Source organism: Acanthaster planci, unplaced genomic scaffold (assembly GCF_054643075.1).
Source record: "Acanthaster planci isolate LZ-2023a unplaced genomic scaffold, COTS_SCS Contig115, whole genome shotgun sequence".
Taxonomy (NCBI): Eukaryota; Metazoa; Echinodermata; class Asteroidea; order Valvatida; family Acanthasteridae; genus Acanthaster; species Acanthaster planci.
In genome coordinates this window covers 13,272-40,016 of record NW_028257737.1, presented here as the reverse complement: position 1 = coordinate 40,016, position 26,745 = coordinate 13,272, and the positions used below count along the sequence as shown (strand labels likewise).

Sequence of the window (26,745 nt, the reverse complement as noted above, 5' to 3'; positions counted from 1 at the left end):
TATGCTGAAAAACTGTGTTTGGGAAGTGAACACAACTTCGTTGTCACTTTGTATGCATGTTTAGATGCTAAACATTCAGTCTCAATGTCAGTGGCTGATCACTATGTCCATCAAAACCTTAAACACATGTACCACCTAACCATGTTTACAAACTGACAACAACAACGTGTTCAGAAAAAAGTGTTTCCTGGCCGAAACAGTTTTTGCAGTGTAACGTTGGAGTAATGTGACAGGAAAGCAAGTCGCTGGAAGCTTTTACATCTGCAATGGACGTCCCAGGAATGCTATCTTTCCGTTTGGGAAATACGTGTATTACGGGAAAATTGAGTGACAAACATACACGCAACGTCATGTAATTATGCATCAGATTACATGACGTTGCGTGTATGTTTGTCAACCTTCTAATCTAGTCATGCAGTTATACGTGTTACACGTGAAGTTTCCAATTCATGGGTGAATACAGCTACAGCATGCATGCAGTGAAGGGTTGTGTTCGTTACTTGGTGAAAATCATGCTGGACCAGTGCGGATGAAGTGATCGATTTTGCACATAAGAAACTTAACGTTGGAAATTAACAAAACACGGGTGCTTTTCATCAAATTCACTTTGTTCTTGTGTTTACAGGGTGGATTTAGCAGGAGTGTGGATATCCAAGCATCATTTTCTTTTTGATTTTCAACAAAATGCATGCTCCCGGAGGCAATCAGGACAAAGTTTCAGTTACGTTATCCAGTGCATGCTTTTCATCAGTTTCATGTCAGCTTGCATGGTGGTTAGATAAACAACAGAAATGAAAACCTAAATTAATTTAATCTATTACTGGCTGCAAAAAGCAAGACGAGGTATTCTTACGGATGTTAAAGATTAAAATTATCAAATTTGATGTTCATACCAACTTTCAAGTTCATTTGTCTTACGATGTTGAAAAATGGCCCGGAGAATGATTGTCCGGAAAAAAGGAGAAAAATGGAACCGTACGACTTCAAAAAAAGTGAATGGGTTAAGCTCAATTAGCGGTAGATACCTCATAGGCAACTCAATAGTATGCATTAACGTTTAGTGTTGCTTTCAAAGAAAATGGACAGATGCAATGCAGGTTTGATTTTCATGCTATTGTCTTTAAAGATGCAGTTTATAGTTTATTGATGAGCTTTCGACATTCTCTCATTTCAGTTAGAATAGAATAGAGGAGCAACCTGCCTACATATACATTCATACGTCCAGTATTTTGCTCATGTTATAATAGACTTCATAAAAAATGGAAAAAAATATGCAATCTCTGTTAACCTACCGAAAGAGACGATGATAATACCACCGAATTTCAAAGGGAGCACGGGTCCATTGAAATCTAATTTTATCGGAATGGCTGAGGAACACCAGTCCTGAGCCATGTCCCTTTCTCTGTTCCTCCTGGTCATCCACCACCCCTATTCACGCTCATAATAGTTATTGTTACAAACACACCCTCGAACAATAAGTGCGCCAACAAGCGAGATTCCTAAAGCAAACGAGCATGACTCAACCCAGTTACGTCCCAGAACCACACGTTACACGTTTTGCAGTATTGTTTTAGTGTCATGGGCACAGATACCCATCTAGATGTGTCCGTCCAGAGTTCATTTGTCAAGTTTAGATAAACGGATAAACTTATCTAGAAGCACTAATTCCGTCATGTACTTTTTTGGTATTCCGGTAGATGAAGACATGGCGTGTTTCCTCGACATCCCGAACGAGTTCATAGTCTTCACCCCTGCATTCATTTTCTGCAAGCACAGTAATTAAGGTCATCACAGTGATATGACTTTTCGTGAAACCTCCTTCTGTGCTGTGGACTATCAAAAGTGAAAGATTTCTAAAGTTTTTTTTATATTTCTAAGTAAATGCTCGAAAAAAACCAAGGCTCAAAATGAGACCTTTAATTGCAAAAGTAGCACTGCCAAATTCCTTGTTAACTAAGTTGACAACATTTGATCAATTAGCTTCTCTTCGGATGTTTTCCTGCTGTCTTTCTCAAGGTAAAAGCATTTCCTAATTTTCAAGGCCAAATCGAAACCACACCAAAGAGGGAATGTTCAAGAACGACTTGAATTAATTAATTGAATTCCCAATGAACGCATTATGATATATTGTTTCCTGGTGTGTCTTCTGTTCAAATAAGAAAATTATGTGTTTCTTCTTTAAATAAATACTGATTTTTATTTGAGCTAAACAAAGGGCAGCTTTCGTATTGCATAGCCTCAAGACGTTTACAGACTGACAGCTAATTGAAGATGTAAATCTGAAACAAGCATCGACACTTCCTTGTAACTGAATAAAATTATGCCTGATGCTGCGTTTGTTTTCTCGGTAAAACTATATTTGTACTTACAGTCCGATTCAGGTTTTGTTTTGTGAACAAGATCGCGCCTTCATTCGTGTTTATGGTCAGCAACACTTCGGGCAAGATATCTTTTCTAGACGTGGATTTGAAAAGGCGCATCGTGCTCCTCCAACATGGGCATTCGTGTAAAGGTAAATAAAACATGATTAACTTAAATTTTTAAAGTCACAGTTTCAATAATGGAAATTATCAAATAAGCTAGCAGTCTACAGTCTTAATCGTCCGTTTTTATCAGGTCTGCAGTGTTTGGCAACTGAATATTTTCCCAGAATGACGTACAACGCGAGTTCTTTATGACGGTCCATAATTCAGTACACTCAAGTTAACCACGCTTTTCATCGTATTTTAATTACTATAGAAGTTGGGAGACCGTCCCTTCATCGATATAGATTCTTCTGTGGGCACAGCTCCCGTCAACTTCTAAGTCCGAAAGGCCCGTACACAAACGAAGGCTAACACGACTAACGACACACAGACACACCACTGTAAAACATGGATCTGTGTGAGCTAACGCATAACAATGCAGAGCTGAATACATACAACCCTTCAGAGATTTCTTCTCGCCGATCACTGTCATTTAGAATCCGTGGGTGTGTTTTTTTATGAGATCTTGATTTCCATTGAAGGTGTGTTAATGTTTGGTTTGTTTATTTATCTTTTATTGACTTGTTAATTTTTTTCGATCAGTAGAGTTTGTTTATCTCAGAATCATTCTCATCTCAACTGACCGGAGGCTGTTATTCTTGCCTCAAACATTTCCGTTACCCTTGGCCAGGCAGTCCTGTGTGCTCCATGACGGAATTACGTCATTGGAGCCTGCTTTAACCTCAGTAAAATTGCGCGCGGCGTCGAAGCCGAACAAAGCGCAGGCGCACCTATGACCTCTCCCAAAGACCTTGGCTACTGAGCTGCGTGTTCAGCTTGGAATCTGATCAACCTTTCATCAAATACGTACGGCCTTCGGCACACAGAACTGGGACAGAACAGGATTGTAAACTGACACGTACTGGTCGATCATTGCAACACGGAGCTGCTTGATGGTTTAAACCAAGCGCAGTCCGATGGCGATGTCATTTCTCACACTTCTGGGTTTCTTTCTGAAACTCGTGACAACTGTGGCACAGCGGGTACCACCCAGTGAGTATGGCACTGCTTGTTTGTTTCGTTGTTTTAACTTTCTCTTCTGTAGCCTACACGCAGTAGCGTACAGTGCCTACTAGTTTAACTTGTGTTAGGGAACCAATGGTCCGTGATAGTATAATGGCACTGTGACGACATTTTGTAGTAAACGTTTCCAAAGTTTGCTTCAACCTTTGCAATTTGAAAATAATTGCGCACTATTCTAGCTTTGATTATAATTTCGGAACATTGATCCTTGTACACAGTGTACATATTTCCTATAGTTTCCACATGGTCAGTGTCCGCGAGCTTACCGTCTTTGTGTGAGTGTAAAGTGTTGGACCACCTTAATTCCTTCTACACATGCACTTGATTGAATATTGCTTCGCCATACCATTAATTACTACCCAAACCAAATGGGGTACATTGCTGTTTAGTTAAAGCCGCTGTACTCTTGAGGTGTCTGTTAGTATATAGAGTATGATATTCGCTGCAGGTATTTTAGTTTCCTTATAAATTATATAAACTTTACAAACGTTTGACCTCAACCCCACCAAGCCTCTGCCGCGCCTGTGCATGTCATTTGTTTTGGAAAACGCGGCCGTACGTGCAACATTATTATGGGGCATGCCTTGGTCAACTCGTGTTTGAGCGTTTTCGTGGGCGCTGATATTGATCTTTTACTGTATCACATCTTTTGTTATTTTTCGTCAAACTGGAACTTAAATGTTTTGAATGTAGGGCTTTATGGAAGTTAGTAATCACACTTGAGTCTTGTCAATATTTCACGCGATCCACCTCGCCGCGATTGTGATTTAAGATAATTCAGATCCACTTAAATTTTGTGAATATCGTTAACTGGGCGACTAGACGTTCCTTTGTTGTAACCCGAGTGATAAATATGACGAAGCAAACAGAACAGGTTGCCAGTTTATTTATGGTCCGCGGTCGCCGCGATTGGTGTCTGACCTCTGTAAGCGGAAAGAAAGTGTTGACTATTTAGGTGAAGTGGCAACACACAAGAACCCTTGACTCTAGGCCCAGCTTGCGACATTATTCTATCTAATATTTTAAACCACAAAACCTCACATGCGTCTTACTCACTGTGATATATTTTGATCCACAATCTACAATTTAACAAAAGAATGTTACACATTTTAATTCATTTATAGTGAAAGCAGACGAGCATGGACAGGAGATCCCCACATAAAAAGTACAGGCAAATTAAAATGAAACCGGAACGAATGAAAACGAAGCTGGGATGAGAATATAATCCTTGCTGTCTGTGCCAGGTTCATTGTTATCAGAAAGTTTTCCGTTCTGCCGCGATTACCCTCCCCCATAGTTTAAGGACTACTTTGAGGCCCCCGGCCGCCAGTCCTGGTCTTTGGATCACACGATTATATCTAGGGGTTCAGCGCACTCTTGTGCTTTCTTGAACTTGCCAGTTTTGGTCAAAAAGGCATTAGTAGGAAATTGTGGGGGTAGGCAGCAGGAAATAAATAGTCGTGTCCCTTTCTGCCTGTCCGTCATTCACCGCACTGTAAAAGCAGAAAAACGGGCAAGCAGTTATCATTACGTAAATTATGGACACTCTTCACTCGTGAATCACTTTGGAGATAGTAATGAATTTCACGAACACTGCATGCAGAGTCCCCTATATCAGATTGAAGTGTTCAAATGCATTTAGGAGTTTGGCGAATAGTTTGCTACTTTCATTTGGTACTTTTAATTCATATTTTCTGCTTCAATATAGAAACGTTACACAACTCTTGTTTTTATATTTTCTGCATCAGTTGATCGTATTCAACACCTGAACCGAAACGCAAGGGGTTTTGCGCTTGGAACTTGTGGCCCAGATGCCGCGGTCACGTTGTGCAATGTCATACCTTTTACTTGCTTGACAATACCCACATCTTGGATAAGGATGAAAAGGAATTAAAATTACTATTATTAATTATTTCTGATAATGACAACAAGGATTCCTTCCAAGTGCCCTGGGCACTGTTGCTCGCAAGCCCGAAGAAAGCTGACAATGAGAAGGGGGATCATATTTCCCTAGGCTTGTACGTTTCTTATACCAGAGTGTATACAAGAGATCTTCGCAGTCAATTTTGAACTTAAATGCAACAAATGTAACGTACAGGAAAAATTGCTTTTCATATTTTCTTACAACATAATAGGCCTTCGTCTTGTGATCTGTACTATTTATTTGAATGGATCTATAGGCTGCAATTCGTTGGTTTTTCACTGAAAAAACGTTTAGCCTGACGGCCAGCCGAAAAGCAGACACTTTATTCTATTTTCTGTTTTCTATTTACTGTTTTCTATTTCTTATGTACCATCGACGAGAGAATTAAATGCTTCGCAATAAAAAAAAACCACACAGGTAAACACTGATATTAATAAGGTTCACTTTCAACTCTCACAGGGCCAACTGAATGTAGCTGGTTTACGGTATTTCCTGGGAAGTTGATAAAGGAGTGCAAAAAAAGATTTGCCGATCTTTCTTCTCAAGGTTACTAAGCTTCCTTTCAACGTGACCATACAGCAGACAGCCGGCTGCAAATATGTTGAATTACAACAGCCACAATGCAAAATGACTGTTTGACGTGCGAGGTCACGTACTCAGTACATTTTCCTGTAGTTGCGTACAGGCACGAATGCAAAACAGGTTTACAATGTACCCCCGTACTAAGAATCGGTCTTGTTAGCATACAAATTACTTTTTGTGAAGGGGTATACAGTTTAATTGCACAGGCTGAGGAGGTCAATTTTATGTCCCATAAACACTCTTACTTGAGTGGTTTTGTTGAGGGTATGCGAAGTTTCTTCAGTGGAATAAATTGTCAGCGTTAATGACGAAAACCTCAACAGCGAAGGCTCAATAAGTGAAATATAAAAATACAAATAGGGAAGAGAGGAGAAGACAAGGCAGTCGTTTTGTCACGATATGTCACTATCTTTTTCTCATAAAATTCGTGTTAATTTAAGTCAGTTTCAAGTTAAGCCCGCGTTGAGATATCGGTTCCCATTCTTAATACTTGTTTGTTATAACCTAGCACCAATTTTTTTACTGCCCGTATTAAAAAAATCAATAATGCAGTATAGGACTGAAATTACGGTACCTGAAATTTTTCAACTCACATTAAAGTGGACATTTCCCCCGTTAAGACAGTCCTCTCGCATAGTAGTTGTCCAGAAAATATGATTAAATGTTCTCTACCTTTAAAATATTCCTTGTAGTTACCGCATGAAGCTTTCAGTCCCAGTAAAATAGCAACTGTAACTGGCTTCTTTGCTTTAATAGTAGCCATACTTGTGTATATAAAATAAATAAAACTGGATTTTGGAGAAACCCCTGGCCCCTGAGAAAGCCTTTCTTAGCACACCAACAGCCATTTTATCATATAGAACTAGGCTTGCTAACTTGGCAATTGTACAGGCACTTGATTGGGTCTGGCACACGACAGAAATCCTAACTGTGTTATATGCATTTTATTTTCAGTTTAAATCGGGTATGTTCTTGGGTAATAGATAACCTTTGGATTAAATGTCAACAAATGTAACATTGGTCCCACAGTGCGACTCAGCATCGATCAACTCGACGTTCAACTCGTGATGGGAAGCTCCCCCAACGAAGGGCGAGTGCTCATTCGCTGGTCCCCGGATTCTCCCTGGACCGCTGTTTGCCATGATTTCTTCTTGGTTAACAACGCAGTTCCCTTCCAGATGTGCCGGCGAATGGGATATCCGTTTGCTTGCGGACAAGACTATGCTGGATCCCGCCGGACGGACGAGGCGTCGCTGGTAAACATCACTAATGAACGTTTCCTGGTGTCCTGCGCGGCTGACAGCACTGATCCGACTTTTGGTGGCTGCAGTTTGGAGCCTCTGCCTCCCAGCGGCGATCCCACTTTAGGACCACCCTGCACACATGACAACGACATGTGGCTGTCTTGTGGATATTCAGGTGTGATACACGTGTTTACCAAACCAATAAAGCCATTTAAAGTAATCAAATCAATAAAAATGACAATCATCATAACATGCTTAAGACGTTCTTTTTCAAAAGATACAGGGAGTGACATATGTATTTCGACTAGAACTTGGAAGCATCCAATTATTTGTGTTGGCCCTTCTTTTTTCAGTGGTTTTAGGCAGTTTTCCCTCGATTTGTCTGTAGAAGTGAGGTGAACATAATTTATTAGGTATTTCTGGCTGGTAGATCCCATCTACAATTACCCGAAACTCGACTTGTAATTGCCACATAAAGTTAATCGAAAATACTGAAATAGTGCTGGTATTTAGGAATGGGAAAGAAGTAATTGCCGTCGTGGTTTGCATTATGGTTACTTTTGTAATCACCATTTTAAAGTGGGCATTATATGATTGTTGTGTTTTGTTGTGATAAGGTTTTAATTTGGTGTATTTTTTTGGTTTTGACGATTCGCTGACAGGCATGCCTGACTTCGAACTACGTTTGGTAGAGGAAAGTTACCTTGATCCTGGCGGTCTCCTAGAAGGCCGTTGCAGCCCGCAAGACGAGTGGAGGGCCATCTGCGGCAGTAGTTTCCATCGCCTGAGACTAGGCCGCGTGGCGTGTCGGGAACTGGGGTTCTCCGATTATGCTGTCAGGGGCCTAAGGGTCCCTCTGGAAAGACTGGATCCCCAACGCAGGCCGAACTTGGACCTGTTCGTGGACATCGGCTGCATCGGGAACGAAACAAGCCTCACCGAGTGCCAGCACTACTCGCTGCGGGAGTGCTCCAAGTACCTCACGATCGAATGTTTCACTGGTGAGCACCTCTAACTTTCTGTCTGTGGGCCACAAGCACGCATGCATTGGGTATGCCCAGTGTGTATGGCACTTAGAATGGCGCTTAGAACAAGGGGTTTTATCCCTTTGTGCACAAAACCTCAGCATTTATACGTGAAATGGCCAAATCCGAACGTGAAAGCTGGGCTGAAATGGCCCAAAAATACAAACATAGTGGATTTTTTTCTCTGCGATGTGGTTTGGATGTAGTTTTTTTCATGTTAGGGTGTGTTTTATTCATTTAAGTCGTGAGCTGAGGTTCAAGTTCGCTAAATAATCTTTAACTCCGCTTATTTTTTCACAAATGCAGGGGTTACTGAATATGAAGAGACTTCGTATCTTTGTGGCTCGAAGCAGCTGTGTCGAGAGCAGTGTGAACAGCCTCATCCAATCAATGGCTCAAGTGATGACATTTTCCACTACTGTCAATGTGACGACGTTTGCGGTCTTTTTGACGACTGCTGTTACGATTACGGGGGTATGTGCAGTCCGGGTCCGCCCGAACTCAACCGTGGAGGCTTTTCCATTGAACAGTTTGGATGCGTTTGGGTACCAGGGAGTCAGTTCACTCATATCGGTTACGTGGCTGTAGATCGCTGTCAAGCTGGCTGGACGGATGAGGGCACGCGTGATTTATGCGAAAGACCCGTGAATATCACGGATGTCATCGGATCGCTGCCAGTGTATGACGAGAAAGGTGTGGATTTTAAGAACACCTACTGTGCCATATGCAACGGTAGGTCTTTGAAAACGCTCAAAAGATGGGATGTATCCGCCACATACGATGATCAGTATCCATCACTTGATACTTTTTACCCATCCCTGAACGAGACATTACCGAGCTTAGGCTGGATAATGACGCCCCCAAGGGGCCATGATATCATACGGCAGTGCTCAGCCCATCTGATAGACACATGCATGGAAGAATTTCGGGGAAGCCGGTTGGAAGCTGGGTGTAAGGCGTATTACGCTCCTGTTAAAGTCGAAGACAATTACATTCGCTACAAAAACCCTCACTGCGCCATGTGCAACGGAGAAAACATTTTTCCAGATAGCTCCTGCATGGATCAGACGTGTACCGAGTACTGTGCACCCGACCCCTGGGGACCATGTGCTGGTATATGCAGTCCCTTTGACGGCTTCCTGACGATTGAAGTTCTCTTTGACTTCTCCTCCTCGTCTTCCATCAATGGGATGTCTTGCTCGATAGGACAGATCTTCGACCCGTTTCTGGAGAGGTGCCGCGTACTAACGTGCGCAACTGGATATGAGATCCACGGTAATGAGTGCGTTCCAGCTCCGTCGATCTCTCCATTTCCATCTAACAACGAGTCACTGGTCATCGATTGTCTTACAGAGGGATCTAACCACATGACCACGGTACTCCATGTCGGGACGAAGGTACAACAAATGATGTCGACTCTGTCTGTGAGTGTATTAGTACGTTCAGCCTCTGACGTCCGCAACCTGGAGATCATATTTGATAGCTCTGTCAAATCTGTCGTGAACGACTCTTCCCTACCCTGTAACATATCAGCTTTGTCGATTTTCTTGCCATTTCATTTTAACGTGTCCAGCCTTTGCAACAATTATTCCGTGGCAGGGAGCGACGTTTTTCCTGACTACTCAGGGCGTATTCTCGCAGCAGCGCGATTCCTTCACATTTCAAATGCGCAGTATGCGAAAGAAAGTGTGGCCCCGTCGTGCCTGAGGATGACTGAACTGAATTGCTCATCTCTTCTGACTCTGAGAGACACAGAATACTCTATGGTTTCGGCAAAACGTATCCACGTTTTTGCAACAGAAAATAACCTGTCCGCTGATGAGTTTGTTCTTTTACCAGATGGCTCGGTCGTCGTTTGCTCCTATATTGGACCGGTACCAGAAGGCGTGGAGCTGCAGGTCCGCCGGGCACTTTCTTTTGTTGGCAGCTGCCTGTCGCTAATCGCCCTTGCAGCTACTTTCGTGACGTACTGCGTGTTCCCAGACCTGAGGAATCTAGCCGGCATAGCAACGATGAACCTCGTGGTGGCGCTCTTCTTAGCGATCCTGCTATTTCTATTATCCGGTTATCTGAGCCAGAGCCAGGCTGCATGCGAGTTTGGAGCTGTGGTGGCGCACTTTGCCTGGCTGGCTGCTTTCCTGTGGATGACGATGCTGGCGGTGAAAGTTGCCCGCACCCTGACGTCCATGGTGCCGAGTAGCGGGCGCAGGAGGGTCAATACCCGGGAACTCATTGTCTATATCTGCCTTGCCTGGGGTGTTCCTTTCCTCATCGTCTGCATCTGCATTATCCTCCAGTACTGCAATTGCCCCACCTTGCCTGTGATCTACGCACAGGGCAGTATTTGCTGGATCTCAGACGCCACCACTCGGCTGGTTGCCTTCACTGTGCCTATGACATTAAGTCTTGTCTTCAACCTTTGTTTGTACGTCTGCACGATCATCAGTGTCAGGAGAAACAGACGTAGTTCTAGAGCAGTACGCAAGCACAGCAAGCTAGACGATGCCAAGGAGGAGCTGGTCATTTATGCCAGGGTAACTGTATTATGTAAATTGACAGTGTTATTAAAGTCGAGTACCTCAAGACCATCACAAGACTAGGCCCCACAAGACAATCACAGGACCAACAAAAAACCGCTAGTCTAAATACAAATCACAAAAACATTCCGTTGCAGTTGTTTACAATGTAGTTGATGCACTTGTGTGTGATTATTTGATGGCCTCTACTTCAGCACTGTTATAATTAGACACAAATTGCTTGTTGTTAGTTGCTAATGGAAATGCAGTCATGTCCAATGCCTAAATTAACAGTAACATTTATTATTATCCTTAATCTGTAGCTATGCGCTCTTGTGGGCGTGACCTGGGTGTTTGGCTTCGTGTCTCAGTCAGTGACGGGCATCCTGGCCTTCTCCTACATCTATATCATCCTCAACTATCTCCAAGGAGTCTTTATCTTCGCCGCTTTCTGCCTGAACAAGAAGGTTCGGAACCTGTGGAGGGAGAAGTTCGGCATGCAGAAGGAAGTCACGACGACAGGTGGGACCACTGATCCTAAGCATCGTTCAAGAGAATCTGCACTGGTGGCGTCAACGCTGCCGGACACTTCGGAAGATTCAAAGCTGTAGCCTGTTCAATAAACGATGGTGAATTGATTTCGGTCAGGACTGGACTGCGTGGAGAGGAAATGTTGACATCCTTTCTCCATTCTGTAAAACATCAGCATCTGTTGGCGAAGGCTCCTGTGTTGTTACATACTGTAAGCCCAATAAAAGCTGGCGAGTTTTAGAGTCTGATCAGTGAATGAAAGTTGGAATTTGAATCGTTTATTTTTAACCAAAAGTTAAACTGATTCTGTTCTGATTGAGGTATTCTTCAGTATTTGTTGTCATGTTTAGATTTTAGCAATTTATGTTCAAGAAGGGGATTTATTTCATTGTGAAATATGTGCCTGAAAATAAAAGGACGTTTAACTACATGTAATTTAAAATACGTATACAGCGTTTCGTATGTTCAGCATCAGTGCATTTGTCTTGAGTCATGAAACGGAATTTCAACTTCTTCTTTCCAAACATTATAGAATAAACTTTCGCATTAAGGTCTGCAAGACTTCGATTAAGTTAAAAGAAAGAATATTCAACGAACACATGAATGCATCTTCAGGGCTTTGAAAACTTCTGCAACCCCATGCACATTGAAATTAGACTTATACATGAGAAACGACGATTGCAAAGGGTATAAAAATGAGTTCTATTCAACGTCCAAAAAGATTAAGCCTTGACATCATGATTTTATTGTAAAATATAATGCCAAGACCCTACCCCAATAAAAGGCAAATTTCATTCATTGGCTCGGTCTACATTAGCAATTAATTAAATCGATAAGAATTCTAGAGAGAGACTCAACAGTAAAACAAATCCAGCTGTGTTTCTTATGAAGGAAGAACAGGAGTGACGTTAAATTCCAAAGAGCTGCAATGGAAAAATTATATAGGCGTATACTAGTTGATTATGTCTTCCCTGCAGACACCTTGATACTTCACAGTTTTCACGTTGTTGCATAGCCTACAGGGGCGAAACGTCTTTCCAAAATTTCTTTGATATTGACTTCCACAATTACATTGTTATCAATCGAGGCAACCGATTTGATCAGCATGTCAGACTAATGTGACAAGGGACATATTCTTTAGGGCACAAGTAAATAACCAGCGGTTATCCCCTCCCCCCCTGTAGTCAGTTCAGTTGCTTGGGTTTGCACGACTCTATACTGGTTACTGATAATTGCGCGAATTTATTTAAATAACTGAATTATTCCCTCGTTGTGTGGCGATGTATTTATTTGATGGTGCAAACTGAGCTTTATGGCATTGACACTTCATACGTGTTAGTGGACACATGCATGAAAAATGCATCACCTGAGGCTCGCATAGCTCTGTTTTGATTTCTTCGAATACCATCTTGTGTTAGTCAGTCCAGTGCCTCCAAGATTCACCCACTCGGGCTGTTTCTTTGGTCGGGTTCATGGGCCGGGGCTGAGGCCACGGTACTTCCTACCAAGATGGCTCTTCGGGATGTTAACACTAATCCAGTTGTATTGCCAGACTACGAATTGGTCAGGGGTACGGAGGTAAATGATTACACTACGGGTAACGTTTCATATTCTCTGAGCGTCATGCAGTACTATCGGGTCATTTGGTCAGAATAAAGTATTAACTTTTCTTAACTAGCGATATGGCTTGAGGTTGCCTGACCCGACGTTACTATTATGCTAAATCAGTGGCATTGAAGCCCCTGCCCAAATGGAAATATCCCCCGTGTAATTTTTTGTGTTTGTTATTTTTTTGGATGATATCTTTGAATATATCTTTGATATCTATACGTCGAGTCTGCATGGCCTCGTGGAAGGAGTTACTGTAATGCACGAGGGCATGCACGCGTGTGGTCTTGAACTTCAAATAACTGTAAAACAAATTCCCAATTGAATTGAAACGGCACATTTGTACTGACAGTGGCTGTTGTTACATGAAGGAAAAGTTCTAAAAGAAATCATACATAAGCCAACCAAGTTTGGGGCGGTGAAAGGCCTCTGAGAGTGAGATTGCCCAAAACAAACTGCCTTGAGGGGTGATGACACTAATATCTAAAACAAATAATAAGCGAATCGTGAAGCGAAAATGAAAAGTAGTACTGGAGTTAACTGTCTTGCTGAACAACGTTTTGGAGTTTAGAGATCTGTTGTACCCACTTTTTTGCTCACATTTATTGAAATGGCTAATGTTTTAAAATTTGTACTTTTTAAAAATCCGCTTAGCGTTTTAATACATTCCTTAATGCACACAAAAACATGTCGAGGTTTAACATGTTAAAAATTGGGTATAGTATAAGTGTTTAGAAATCTGTTTAATCTCTGAGCACAGTTATAAGAGTTTAAAATATCTAGAACAAAGGCAGAAATGCAATCTAATTTCGTATTAAATTTCATTTAAATAGTGGCTTTTAAACAGCAATAACTAAGTAACTGTTCGACGTCAGTGAAATTGTCGCTCTGACCAGGAAATATGCGTCGCTATGAAAAGCTTTGTGAATAAACATCTTTTTACAGTTTTTGCTTTAATTGGTCATAGAGAAAATATATAATAAGTATAGTTAAATAGTAAAGATAAAAGTTTTATCTGATTTATTTGCCCAATCTCTTCTCTGTCTCTGGGCTTTCTACGATACTGAACGCTTTTGAACAATAAGGGCCGATGATACGTGCACTGGTCATACTTTAGAAACTTCTACTGATGTGCAAATAAACCGTGTAATGTCAGAAATAAGTCTGCACTGAGTTTAATGTAACCTTTATTTGTTTTATTGTTATTTTTTGTTTTGTTTTGTTTTGTTTATTTATACTGAGTGTTGCTCGGAGAATCTAAAGAATATTTCTTAAGCCTTGGTTCATTTCTAAAGCTTCACTACCAGGGAGGCATAAACCCAGCATTTAGACGATCACATCCTCTCAAAGATCTTAATGGAATGTCTGTCTGCGACAACGACGTCACCTGCGTGATTGAAGGTCATTTCTATCGGATTGTACAGCCCTTCAGCTACTGTTGTTACGAATGCACCGCTCGAGTCATAATGCTGAATTGCGCAGTTTCCCGCTTCAGCTGAATGAACGGCAACATAGATGTCCCCGCTATCATCGCACAGAACACCAGTTGGCTTTGCAGGTCTGCTATTAAAAAATACCCCAACGCTGAACACCTCTTCACCATTGAAGTCAATGCACAATAGCTTCTTACCCTCGTACTGTGCGAAGATCAGGCTATCGTTCTTGCCAATTGCCACGTAATTGTCAATCTTGTCGTTAATTGCGCATGTAACGAACGATCCGTCCAGGCCGTAGACAGAAATGGTCTTCCTGCTTCTGTTAACCACTGCTAGTCTTTGCTTGTCTACAGCAATGCCAGTGTTGCTACTCTTTGAGAGTTCCTCTGAATCTTCTCTTGAAGTTGTGAAGCTGCGAATCGGCTGTAGGTTGTTGTCGAAAACTTTTACCTTTTCGTTGTCTGTGACGTAAAGTAGGTCATCGCAGGTCACTGCAACACCCCAAGGAGCTTTTAGATGATGCTGATCATCCCCCTGAGCAACTGAGGTTTTGTACTGCCCACTGGATTTAAACACCGTCAGCCGTTTTAAAAATGTATCTGTTACAACAATATCTCCATTGCTGAAACATGCAACACCCCAGGCAAAAGAAAATTCCCCTTCACCTGTGCCCTCCTTGCCGAACTCCTCCTTCAGTTGCCATTTCTCTTTGACGAAAATTTCTCCGAGATCTGCATCATTGCTGACAACATCATGACATTTCACCCCGATGAACGACTGGTCATACTTAACCGGTTCACACTTGAGTTCCGTCGGCAATTCCAAGTTGTGCATCACTTTCGGCTTGAGCTCCATAAGTTCGAAGTCATCAGCTTCGTGCATCAAGTTATTCACAGCTGTGACGATCTGATCCGCGCATTCCACTTGTTCACGGATGTGTGTCAGTGCATTTTCGAACTCACTGTCTCTGTCACGACCGATTATGTTCACTTTTTCGGTAAGGATCTCTACCTTGATTCTGATTTTAGCCATCTCCGCTTCTGCTTTTGCCGAAATGTTATTCAGAGCCCGAGCTATATTCTCTTGTAATCTCTTTCTAGCATTGTTGAGTGATCCTTCAGTGGATTCAAACTGCTGTTTAAGTTGCTCAAATTTCTGCAATTTGGCATGGACATTATCACGGAATGATTCGATGGAATCAGAGATTTTGGTGAAACTGTGTTCTCCTGAACGGTGTTCTGTTGCTGCACACATTGCACAAATCATCACATCGCAATCTTCACAGTAAAAACAAAAAGCGTAGTCGTTGTGTTTGCTACACTTCCTGGTGTTGGCTTCACCTGGCTTGGTTTTAGACACCGTCGCTTTGGGTACTTCGTCTAGTATTTCAATGATTTGGTGATTTTTAGTAAGTTTCCAACGCTGGTGCGCTTCCCAACAACTCCTGCAGATGTTCTCCTTACAGTCGAGACACCTTGAGACAGCTATCATACCCTCCTCACACTGTTCGCAAAGAAGCGATGGCTTTGACACCTCACCAAGGACCTTTTCCTGTCTGTTGAATTCCTCAACAAGAGAACTAAGGTAAAAACAGCCAGAAAGACCCTGCAATCCTGCATTGGGTATTTTTGTGTCTCTCCTGCAGACTGGACACGTCACCTTGCCTGTCCCTGGCTTCTGTTTGCTCGTCATCTCATCCAGACACTTCAGACAGAAACTGTGTAGACAGCCCAATATCTTGGGGTCCTTGTAGCGACAGCAGCAGATGGGACATTCCAGATGCCCCTTGCTGATCTTGTCCAGTACGGTTTTTGTTGCAGCTTTTGCCATTATTTGACAAATACGACCTTCAACGTAAATTGTCACAAAACAGTAGGTCACCAAAAATGGAATATTAAACTTGAGACGGCATTTTTAAGTAATAGCTGCCAACCATGTTAGATCAATTTGTCATAGAATGGGGAAAAAATGGGGGTGGATGCCACCCTTGATCATGACCTCGAATGTCAATTTCCGATCAAAGGTCAAATTAGGTAACATGATATAGCGGTTGAATTTTAAGAGCCTGGACTTAATTTTGTGTCTGGGCTTAGAGGTGAATGACACGAGGTACCCGGGAGCTGCGATTAGGATGGGAATAGTGGTGGGTGGCAGTTTTGATTATGAGCCTAAAGGTCTATTTGAGGTCAATAGTCAAATCAGGTAGGATGCACATTTTGAGTGATTTTTAAGCTGGTGAGCCTCATTCTGTGTATACCGTTTCAAGGAAAAAATTAGTTGTGTGACAAAAGAAGTAGCCAAAAGCGGTACTTTAAACCAAATCATGAAACATGTACGTGTTTGCATAACTCCTGCAAAGTATTTTTTCGAACGATTCACTGATTTTGTGATTTGTTGTCAGCAAGCAGTTTGCAGCAGTCTTGCATGAACTCGCTCCCTTCCGTTGCTGTATCCCTTCGTGGTGATCCTCCTTGCTGTCGACGGTTTAAGTTTATCAGTTTTGTTTGTGATTTTCTCCTGTTGTTTCCTGGTTTTTATTACAGCTTATCCATCTTGTCTGTTTTTCTGCTAATGATTTGCTCCCCCCACAGGTAATTGCAGCGTCGTCTTTTTCTCTGTTTATGTACTAATATTTCCAAATAGGTCACTTAGGAGACATTTTGTGGTAAACTTTTCAACCGTTACGGAGGCATCGGTCATTAGGGAGATATTTCAAGGAGGAAAATTTTTATCTCCCACATTTTGAGAGATGATAGATTAGGGTCTGAAAGGAAAACATGCATAGTTTGGCTAAGATCAGATTAAATATTGAATTAGGGGACGGTAAAGTTTGAAAAATTTTCCTATGGGAATGTCTCCCAAGTGACCCACTTTCAGTAATTATAATAACATTATTACCTCTTTTCTACAGGTACTTGCAGTGTTTTCATCTTCTCTCTTTTATGTACTAATGATACTATGTGATTTTCAATTTTCACACTTTTGTTGAATTCCCCTGAGATCATCGGTGACACTGTCTGAAAGACTGATAAATTTTTTGTACATATGAGCTCATTTTTTTCAAGATCGAGAGCCATTTGTCTGAAATGCGGTTCGTTTTTCATGCGAATTCAAATTTCCACTCTAAACACAAATCATAAGAAAAATTCTGATTGATTTTTTGTGAAATTAATTTTGACTCTTTTGGCCGATTTTACCCCTTTTGGCAGCCCGGGTTTTTTTACAAACAAACTCAACGCAAATCAATAGAAAATTCTTTCACCAAAAAAATAAGTATTATTACAACCAAAATTGTTTCAGAATTTTTCTAATGATTTGCGTTTAGTTTCGTTGTGAAAAATTGAAGTAAACTGCTGGCGACCTTTGGTTTGGACCATTTTTTTTTTTTCAATTATTTTGTATTTTTGTTTACTGTTTTTATTTTGGGAACTTTTTAGGGCATATTGTTTTCAGATGTTGGTTATTTATTTCTTAGATTATTTCTTTTATAAATGTTTTAGAGTTTGTTTTGTGTTTTACCCTTTACATTTTGATATGAAAATGCTGTTCGCCCGTGATTATTTATTTTTGGTGAGATTTATTTTTGTGGCTAATAACTTTTAATTTTGTTTAATTAAATATTTTAATAAGTTGTTTCTCAAATGGTTTTGTTCGTTGTTTTGTGTTTTATTATTTAGATTTTTGAATAAGAAGATTCTGTTTGCTCGTAATCGTTTATTTTTGTTTAAATTAATTTTGACCCTTTTGGCCGCCCATAGAGAGCATGGCGCTAGATTAAAGGTCAAATAATGTTTGCTGGTCATTTATGAATTTATTTATGTATCACTTATTGCATACCAACAGCTTTTCAACATCTTAAAAATATCTGTTCATTTTCGTGTGAATCTAGGAAGCTACGATATTTGCTTTTTATGGTACAAAATAATACAACATACCACGCGAGTTAAGTCGCGGCCGCGAGTTAAGTAAGTCGCGGCTGCGAGTTAATTAAGTCGAGGCCGCGAGTTAAGTAAGTCGCGGCCGCGAGCTAAGTAAGTCGTGGCCGCAAGATACCAGCAACAACGGAAGAGAAACGCACTTTCGCAAAGCGCACTCTCCGTTTTCTCATTACATACTTTCTCATTAGAGTGTTCATGGTATTCTTCACCATTCACAAGTAGAAAATGTCAGGGACAAACCGGCAAAACTGAAAACAAAAACTCTAAAATGTTGACTTTACTTCCAACTTCTGACTCGCTTACTTTGGAGATACGTGACAAAAACAGGCAAAAATTTGGCAGAGAATGGATTTTTATAGGGTGCAAGTTAGCAAAAGGGACTTTGAGTGTTTAAATTCTTTTCAGTATGGAAAACAGGGGCAAACAGCTTTATCTGAACTTGATGTTGATCGATTACTTTTGGGGTCCACCTGCACGAGTCAAGAGCCATTTTACTGGCTTCTGTCGCTATAGTGGATTTAGTGCGCATGCGTACAACTAAGTGAGGGGCATGAAAATACGTGCGCTGGCCTCAGGTAAATCAACTTCCTCCTCCTCAATGCTATGTTCTTCCCAGACGTCTTCGCTTCTAGACTTTTTTGTGTGATGTACAGTACATGAAGGGTGTACGCTCTTTTTAGACGTGTGCTGTACATGTATGTGTTCATAATTATGTACATACTGGCCTAGGGTGCGTTGATTAAGTACCGCCTCCTACGTCATCGTTCACACATGCATTATGCAGGATATTTAAATTGGTTGATGACGACAATTCCATTTTCGCAAAAGGCTTGTTCAGCCTGGACAAAAGAGCCTAAAATTTTGTTCTCTTTGAGACTTAAGAAAACATTGGACATGTTTTGTTAGCAAATATATGTGAAGAATTACAACAGTACATGGTACTTGTGGGATAAAATCACAATTTTTAAATCCGTTTTAGTGCAGCTTTAAAATAGTTGATTGAACATGGTTGCCTGCTATTACCAAAGCATGCCCTGAAAAAGAAATCTACAGTACTTTTACACCTTTGCTTGACCAACTGAACCCCTTTTAAAATTCGCTCGTCGCCCCACACCCGAACAGGGCGCTGCATGGGAAGGGCTGATGGCTTTGTACTGATGTGACATGGCTACTACGTGCACGACGTCCAACCACGAGGTTATCACTTCCTGTAGTGTTAGCGAAGCCTTGTTTGAAGCTTTTGGTTAGACATGCAATGGATATGTGTCGGTGTATATGATAAAATCATGGCCTTGGTTCAACCATGGTAATTTTTGCCCTTATTTAAGAACTATCATTATTCACGTGTCTTTGGGCGATACTTTCAAATCATATAGTTATTTTGATTAATTTGGATGAATGAATAACGCGTAGTAAGAATATTTTCAGCAATGAGGAAGAAAACGAATTGATAACCGCCACACTGAACGAGCTTGCACGCTTTGCAAAAATTCCCACTATGCTCTTCGCGTCATTAGCTGTGATCGGGGGTGACGTATTTCCTACACTAAAATCTGTGGAAGCCACCAGCCCTTCCTAGTGCCCGAGCGACGAGCGAAGTCTTAAAAGGGATTTGAAAGAATAAGAACTTCGGTTTGTGCGGCCTGCGGGTTTCATGTGAGCAATGTACATGTATATTGCATTACTGAATGGTGCAGGCACTACGGCAGACGCACAGTGTCAAAGCCCACAAAACATTTATGACAGATCGATCAGTTCCTTGTTCACGCTCTATAGGGCGCGACATGGTTGTTCAATGATCAAGCTATTTACTGATTTACACATAAGTGTTAATTTCTTGGAGTCACCCACCTGTGCTGTAGGCACGACGTGAAGCTCAGACTAAAGGATAAATTCTTTGTAGGCCCGACAACAGACGCTATTAGTTGGAAAAAAACGTACGAACATGAGCTGCAGATCCGAATGGTGACGGGGATTTCTATTGCTGTTTAAGCATACATGTAACGCTGAGGCTGTGCGACCGTCGGATAGAAGACCTCATTGCTCACAATGGGAAAAACCAGTTGCGACATTTAGAACACGTGTAAGCATCCGACCTAAACTTGTGCGGTTGATGAAAGCTGGTTCAAAGTTCAATGTTACCACAGGGGTGTGCACACAGTGAATGAGAAGGGCGGAAAGGGTATGTGATGGAGCAAGTAACTGGCGGTTATTTTAACGCGCTGTGGCTGGAAGTTTAGGTAGGTTGCGGTCTACTGTTGTCGACCTAGTCTGTTTCATTGGAAACGGAAGCAAGACCAGTTTATAAAGGATGAGTTTTGGAGTTTATTTTACGCTAAAATATCCTCCAGGGGTAAAAAAAAATGTATCGAGTAACATACGATCTGATTTAGAAAATAAAGAAACTAAAGGGAAAACATTGGAACATGACGTGTATATGTGTGGATCAAACCCAATACGCAATGAGCCTGCTGAAAAAGTATGCGCATTGATTAGCCCATCACGTCCGCAACAGCCGACGATATGTGAGTGGAAATAGGAAGCATTACAATATAGATAGGCAATAATATCTTATGCGCTGCCACAACTATAGAATATGGAGGTCGCTATTCCGTTACACTTACTATAGCCATTTCGTATTTCAAAGCTTTTAATGTCATTAATCGTGCTGAGTTTACTGTTTCCCACGGGGTAACTCAGTGTATAGAGATATAAGACCATACATACAAATACCACATTGCTAGGCCTTTAATTATTTCTTTATTAATTTATTCATTTATCGGGGTTTTTTTGTTGATTTTTTCATTATGGATATTAGTTGAGGTTGTAAATGAGACATCATTTTAACTCAGATTTGGAGATCAGCGCTCAGTTTCTTGTTTTCACACCAGTCATTATTCTTTAATAAAAATCACATTCAACTCAATATTTTGATTTAAACAACTACAATTTAATAAAATATATACCTTTCTTTAATAATGTATAAATCACCTTTCATAAACAGCAAATGATTAACATTAAGATTATGTTCATTATTAACCAAAGGTTATGATCATATATTGGCCACTATACAGAATGACAATGTTTAAGCTTGCGGTATTTTACAAAAACTTGGACTTGGAACTGTCCCAATAGAACTGTCAGAACAGAAAAACTCAAACATGCAGTCTGAATAAAGCGTGTGGACACTATTGTAAGGAAGTCACTGTTTATTAATTAAAACAAGATCAAGCAAATCAACAGGGAGGTGTTGTGTTTTCCCCAAGATTGTTGGCTTTATATTTAGCAGCACTAATTTTAACGTGATAATTGTTAATAAAATATTTCAAAATGTTAGAATAAAGGAGATGTTTCCAAAAAGTTACCAATCGTTATAATTGTAAACAGGTTTTAAAAAGCATAACTTTCGATTCTGGTTTTATTTTTTATTATACTTAAATCTTGTTCATTTTTGTTTATTAGTTTGGATTTATGACCTCCAGTTTATAATGAACATTATTCCCTTTCAAAAAGAAGAGAATTTTCACTATTTTTCCTATTCCCTAAGCCTATTTTGAGGAAAGTAATTGTTATGAAGCTGATTTCTGAAGTGTGATGTATAATGGAGATGTTCTTCCAGTGTCATGGATGGATTAATTAATTTCCTTCACATAAATAACAAAATGACCAAGTGGGGATGTGAGTACTCACTGTGCCCACGCAATTAAAGAAAGTAGACCTCATTAACATGTTACAACAATTTCTTTAGCATATGCAACCCTCCCATTTTATGACTTAGTGATACTTCCACTCTGTACCGTAAACACACAGCACACACTCTGGTTAAAAATCGTTTTACGTAACACGTTGAGTCTTTTATGTTTGCACGATCAGATTAGAATTACACGAAAAGGTGTTGAAAGCTATGAAGACTTTGTCTCTCTGGTTCAAACAAACAACAGTGAACAAAATTCAGGATATCGCATTTTGGAATTAATTGTCATCAAATATTAAAACACTCGATGTGACCGCATAAAATATCTATAACCAATTTTTATTTGCTTACTGATATAAAAGATTTTGGACTTTTTAGAAAACTTAATATTTGACTTTTCTGTTCCCTTTAGCAGACGTTCACATACTGGAAATTATTTACAACATTCAGGCGATTTTGAAAAAGCTGTTGGTTATTTATTTAGCATTGATGTATATCTCAATGTACATTATATCTCAGTGTACATTTTGAAGAGAGTACATGTACTTCTACATTGATGTACATAGTATGCATATGTAAGCATACACCCCATGTACATGTCCATATACATTCCGTTGTACTGCATGCAGCTTACTTTAGTCAGCACTGAAAAAAGGAAGTAGTACACAAGTACATTCACGTACCGATGCACAACAAAACCTAGCTTAATAGGGTTCAAAGTTGACGCAGTGAAACGAAGAGTGCGCTTGCCCGATTACGGAAGATAATAAAGGACAATATATGACAAATAGCGTTGAGGAATTAATTGTGATAAGTCTCTCTCAAACCCCAGCCCTTCTATGTTCAAGTAGAATTATTGTTCTTGCACAGTTATTTAATAGCAATATGTACTAATGACGTATCACTGTATTTGGGCTAGAATGGGGTCGTCGTATAATCGTTTTTTTGCACGTTGACGCCATAGGCATACGGACCCAGCTTCAATGTGGCAGCTTTACACAATCAATATAGCCGGTTGAGTGATTCCCGTGATTTTTTGCGGGTTCTGCGTTAAAGCGATTCTGCCGCGATCGTACAAGTTGCCAGTGAGAGTTTCTGCATATCTTTGGCGGTAGCGTGCCAAGAGCGGATGCCAAGAGTGGGAGAAATATCGCACACGTGCAAGTTACATTTGATTAAAAGAAAGTTAAGGGCACAATATTACCGTTTCCAATTGTTGAGGGTAAATTCCCTGGAAGATTCGAAAAGACAGTTACACAAAACAACTGTCTTTCCCACACTAAATAACTGTAGTGATATTTTTTTATCACAGTGTGTCCACTGATGACCCCATTCTATCTCAACAATGCATTGCAGTAAACACCGTTGTACGTCATTAGCACATGAGCTGTTGATTGGATGGTTCCACATGCATGTTGAGTGTTCACTCACAAGATGCTTCTTACAAGGCATATAAGATAATTCTGTGTTGTATATTTCAGACAGAAAAGTGACGTTCTAAGCAGACATGGAATACATAAAACGAAAAAAAAACTTTCACACGTTACATATTAATTCATTTTAAAGACATATTATTGTGAATCCCATTTATGTAAATCAAGGGATACGAAAGCATTTTTTATAAGCTTAGCTGAGTGACATCATACGATATACAGCCAGTAAGAAAATAATATAGTTTATTCTAATTACACTATGTTCGTTGAATTATTTTCTGCATTAAGCTGGAAATTAAAACAGTAATACATTAAGTCTCCGTTTTATGCACAGTCCTCCCCCAGCACTGCAGCGATCCTTTGGATTGAATCATTTGCCAGAGTAATATAGGTTTTCCCGGCCGAATTCGTAATCTTCCCGGTCAAATTCATGGCTGTTCATAAGTATTCTAACGATTCATTTTCCAGCAGACTACTCCCATGTTTCTTTTTGATACGGCAGAACCTTCAATTATTCGATTGAATAATGTATAACTGTCATTAGATTTCCCGTTGGATGACTAAAATGAAAAAATCGTCCCAGATTTTACTTTTGTGTTCGTCTATAGGCAATCAATCGCATTGTGAGCCTTCAGATAGGAAAACTTCAATGTAAGAGGATTATGCGGCAAATTAAGATATGTATTGAACGGAAAGGGAGATTACAAGTGTGTCCAACGTATTTACTTGAATGAAATTATATGTCTCAAACAAATTACTCATCAAAAATACAGTACAATACAATATGGCGTACAATAACACGCATTCCATAACTCAGCCGTGCTGTAGTTTGTACAAGCGTTGATGGGTAGGTGACGCGCAAACTTGATTGGACCATAGAGATCCTTAGACTTATAATCATATTTCTCAGTAAAGTTTACCGTCGGTAATATTTTTTAGGTATATCAGTGTTTAAAATGTAAAGCAGGTTGTTTTGTGGGGTCAGAATATTAACGGTACGCTGATAACAACAACAACGCATCGCCGGAATACAGTGTTTGCCTTCAAACTCAGCGGAAGATCTTAACGGATCGTCTATCAGCCATGATGAGGTGGCCGCTGGGACGGTCATGCCTAAGGGGGAGAAAACCCGGATGCTACAAGACCAACATGTGTACCGTCAGCAGCATAGTGGTGTATTTCGGCACCGCCCTCTTTGCCGCGTTCATAGAAAATACCGACATAAATGTCGCCCACTTCATCACAGCATACTCCAGTTGGCGCAACCATGGACGGACAAGCTTACATTAAACATCTCAGTACCAGACAAATCTACGCTCACCAACCTGCAACCTTTATAGTCCGGCAGACTAAGTAGATTTTTTCTACTTATCGCCAAAAATTCAGGTCGAAAGGCGAGGGAGATCTTTTTGATGAGAGATCCATCCGCCTTCTCCAGATATACAACGTTTCTTGCAATGCCAACAATTGCTATTTGTGTCTCCATGTCGACAGCAATGCCTGTGGAATGACTCTTGGGCTGTTCGTGGGAATCGCCTGGTTGGAAGTTTTGGAACTTTTGCAGATGGGCATCAAACACATGCACGTCCTGACCATCTGTGACAAGGCGCAGGTCATCAGAGGTTACAGCAACACAACACGGTCGGGACACCTGATCTGAGCTCAGAGTGGTCTTAAACCGTCCAGTTGGTGTGTACGCTTATTTTGTTCTCCTTTAAATCTATTATGTCGCCATTTGGAAAGCAACCGACGTCATGTCTATGGACGGGATTTCTGCCTCGTGGTCTTCCAAATGTCTTCATAAACCGCCACTTTTCTTCATGGAGAAGTTTTCCGAGACCAGTGTAACGTTCGATGTTGTGACATCTTATTCCACGAATTAAATCCAGTGATGGGCCTTTTCAAATGACAAGTCCTCGAGTCCCAAGTTACCCATTGCTTTCGGTTTCCGTTCCGAAACTTCGAAGTTGTTATCTGTTTTCATCTCGTTGTGTACTGCCGCTGTGATCAACTCGGCACGTTCTATTTTTTCCCTGTTGCTTCTGATTGTTTCTTGGAACACATTGTCTCTCACTTGCAATGTTTGAGAGACAACTTTCTGAGGCGCTGGCATTCATCTTGGATTCGGGCAATTTGGGATGCTTCGTGTTTTGTGATGTCGCAGAGCGCTCTATCAGACATTACTTGCAATCTCTGCCGCGAAAGTTCCATACAGAGCTCGATTTTATTCATCCGTTCCTTTTCTTTTTTCAGATACTGGAAGACATTGTCTCATACTCGCGGTAGGATCGCGCTGCTTGAGAATCGTATTGCATCTGTGTCCTTGCTTCAAGTTGGTGAATGTGGCGCACTCTGCACACGCTACGTTGCACGCGTCGCAGTAGTGAGACACGTCTTGTTCACGATTTTCATGCTTCATTTCCATCGTTGCATGCCCTTTATGAGCGTCATCACCAATTAAAACAATACAATAGTCCTTTGTGTTCTTCAAAACTTCATGTTCCTCAAGACACGTCTTGCATTTGCTCTGATTTGCTTGAGCACCTTTTTCACACTCGACGGCTGACACAGATTTCCCCTCCAATATTTTTTCCTGCCTGGTGACTCCGTCTACTAGAGAAATGATGGCGAAACTGTCCGCAAGACCTTGTATCCCGGAGCTGGGAACTGGCGGGGTTTTTTTCCCTACAAACTGGACACGAGAGACTGCCTTGCTGGCGTTGCCTGCTCACCATATCGTCCAGACAATTCAAACAGAATGTGTGCATACAGGCTAGGCACTTCGGATCCTTGTAACGACAGCAGCAGATTGGACATTCCAGATGTCCCTGTCGGATTTTTTTCCAGCACAGGTTAAGCTACAGCCTCCGCCATGTTTTTGGATTTAGCCTAAAACAAGAAAGAATTGTCAAGAGTTTTGTCAATTAAGTCAATTACTTAGTCATTTAATCATTTGAGATGTGTTCAATTAGAACTTTGTCAGTTAATTAATGCGTCACTCGCCTGGGTTAGGAGACGCTTAAACTATCCAACCATTGCTATCCTCGGGTACGCATTGTTGTAAATAATTCAAAGAAGCTGTTGGACCCCAGAAGAACTAAAACGTTGAACTAGTATAGTCTCTGACGCAGCGGTGTACAACCCAAGACAGAATGCTGGACACTCAACTGTGTCTACACATTTATTCTTCGTAGTTGTTCAACACAAAGCAAGCTAGAATGCTCCATGTGAAAAAGACCTTGATATGTGCGTGTATGCTGATGTGG

The 26,745-nt window shown here is 40.8% G+C and overlaps 3 protein-coding genes across 4 annotated transcripts in view; 1 reads left to right on the top strand and 2 right to left on the bottom strand.

Annotated features, from left to right (window-relative positions):
• LOC147795235 (E3 ubiquitin-protein ligase TRIM33-like) overlaps positions 1-20,380 on the bottom strand; it is a 29,983-nt gene extending 9,603 nt beyond the window's left edge. Inside the window, exons 1-2 of one of the 2 annotated variants that reach the window (XM_087132177.1) lie at positions 20,204-20,380; positions 14,134-16,261 (exon numbers count right to left, since the gene is read on the bottom strand). In XM_087132177.1, the coding sequence (XP_086988303.1) occupies positions 14,313-16,244 (1,932 nt within the window). In that variant the 5' untranslated portion in view covers positions 16,245-16,261; positions 20,204-20,380 and the 3' untranslated portion in view covers positions 14,134-14,312. Of the gene's footprint in view, positions 1-14,133; positions 16,262-20,203 lie in introns of those variants that run through there. The other variant, XM_087132178.1, reaches the window with a different exon arrangement.
• On the top strand, positions 3,246-14,140 carry LOC110978276 (uncharacterized). Its single transcript, XM_022233151.2, has 5 exons — positions 3,246-3,518; positions 7,084-7,473; positions 7,961-8,299; positions 8,630-10,857; positions 11,163-14,140. The coding sequence occupies exons 1-5, from the start codon at positions 3,443-3,445 to the stop codon at positions 11,448-11,450; spliced, it is 3,321 nt and encodes a 1,106-aa protein (XP_022088843.2). The 5' UTR covers positions 3,246-3,442; the 3' UTR covers positions 11,451-14,140.
• A 1,991-nt stretch (positions 20,381-22,371) lies between the features above and the next one.
• On the bottom strand, positions 22,372-26,026 carry LOC147795234 (uncharacterized). Its single transcript, XM_087132175.1, is given in 5 exon segments — positions 22,372-24,584; positions 24,587-24,607; positions 24,610-24,670; positions 24,765-25,177; positions 25,370-26,026. Coding segments are annotated over 5 exon segments (774 nt in total). The 5' UTR covers positions 25,593-26,026; the 3' UTR covers positions 22,372-24,528.
• Between the last annotated feature and the right edge of the window lie 719 nt (positions 26,027-26,745).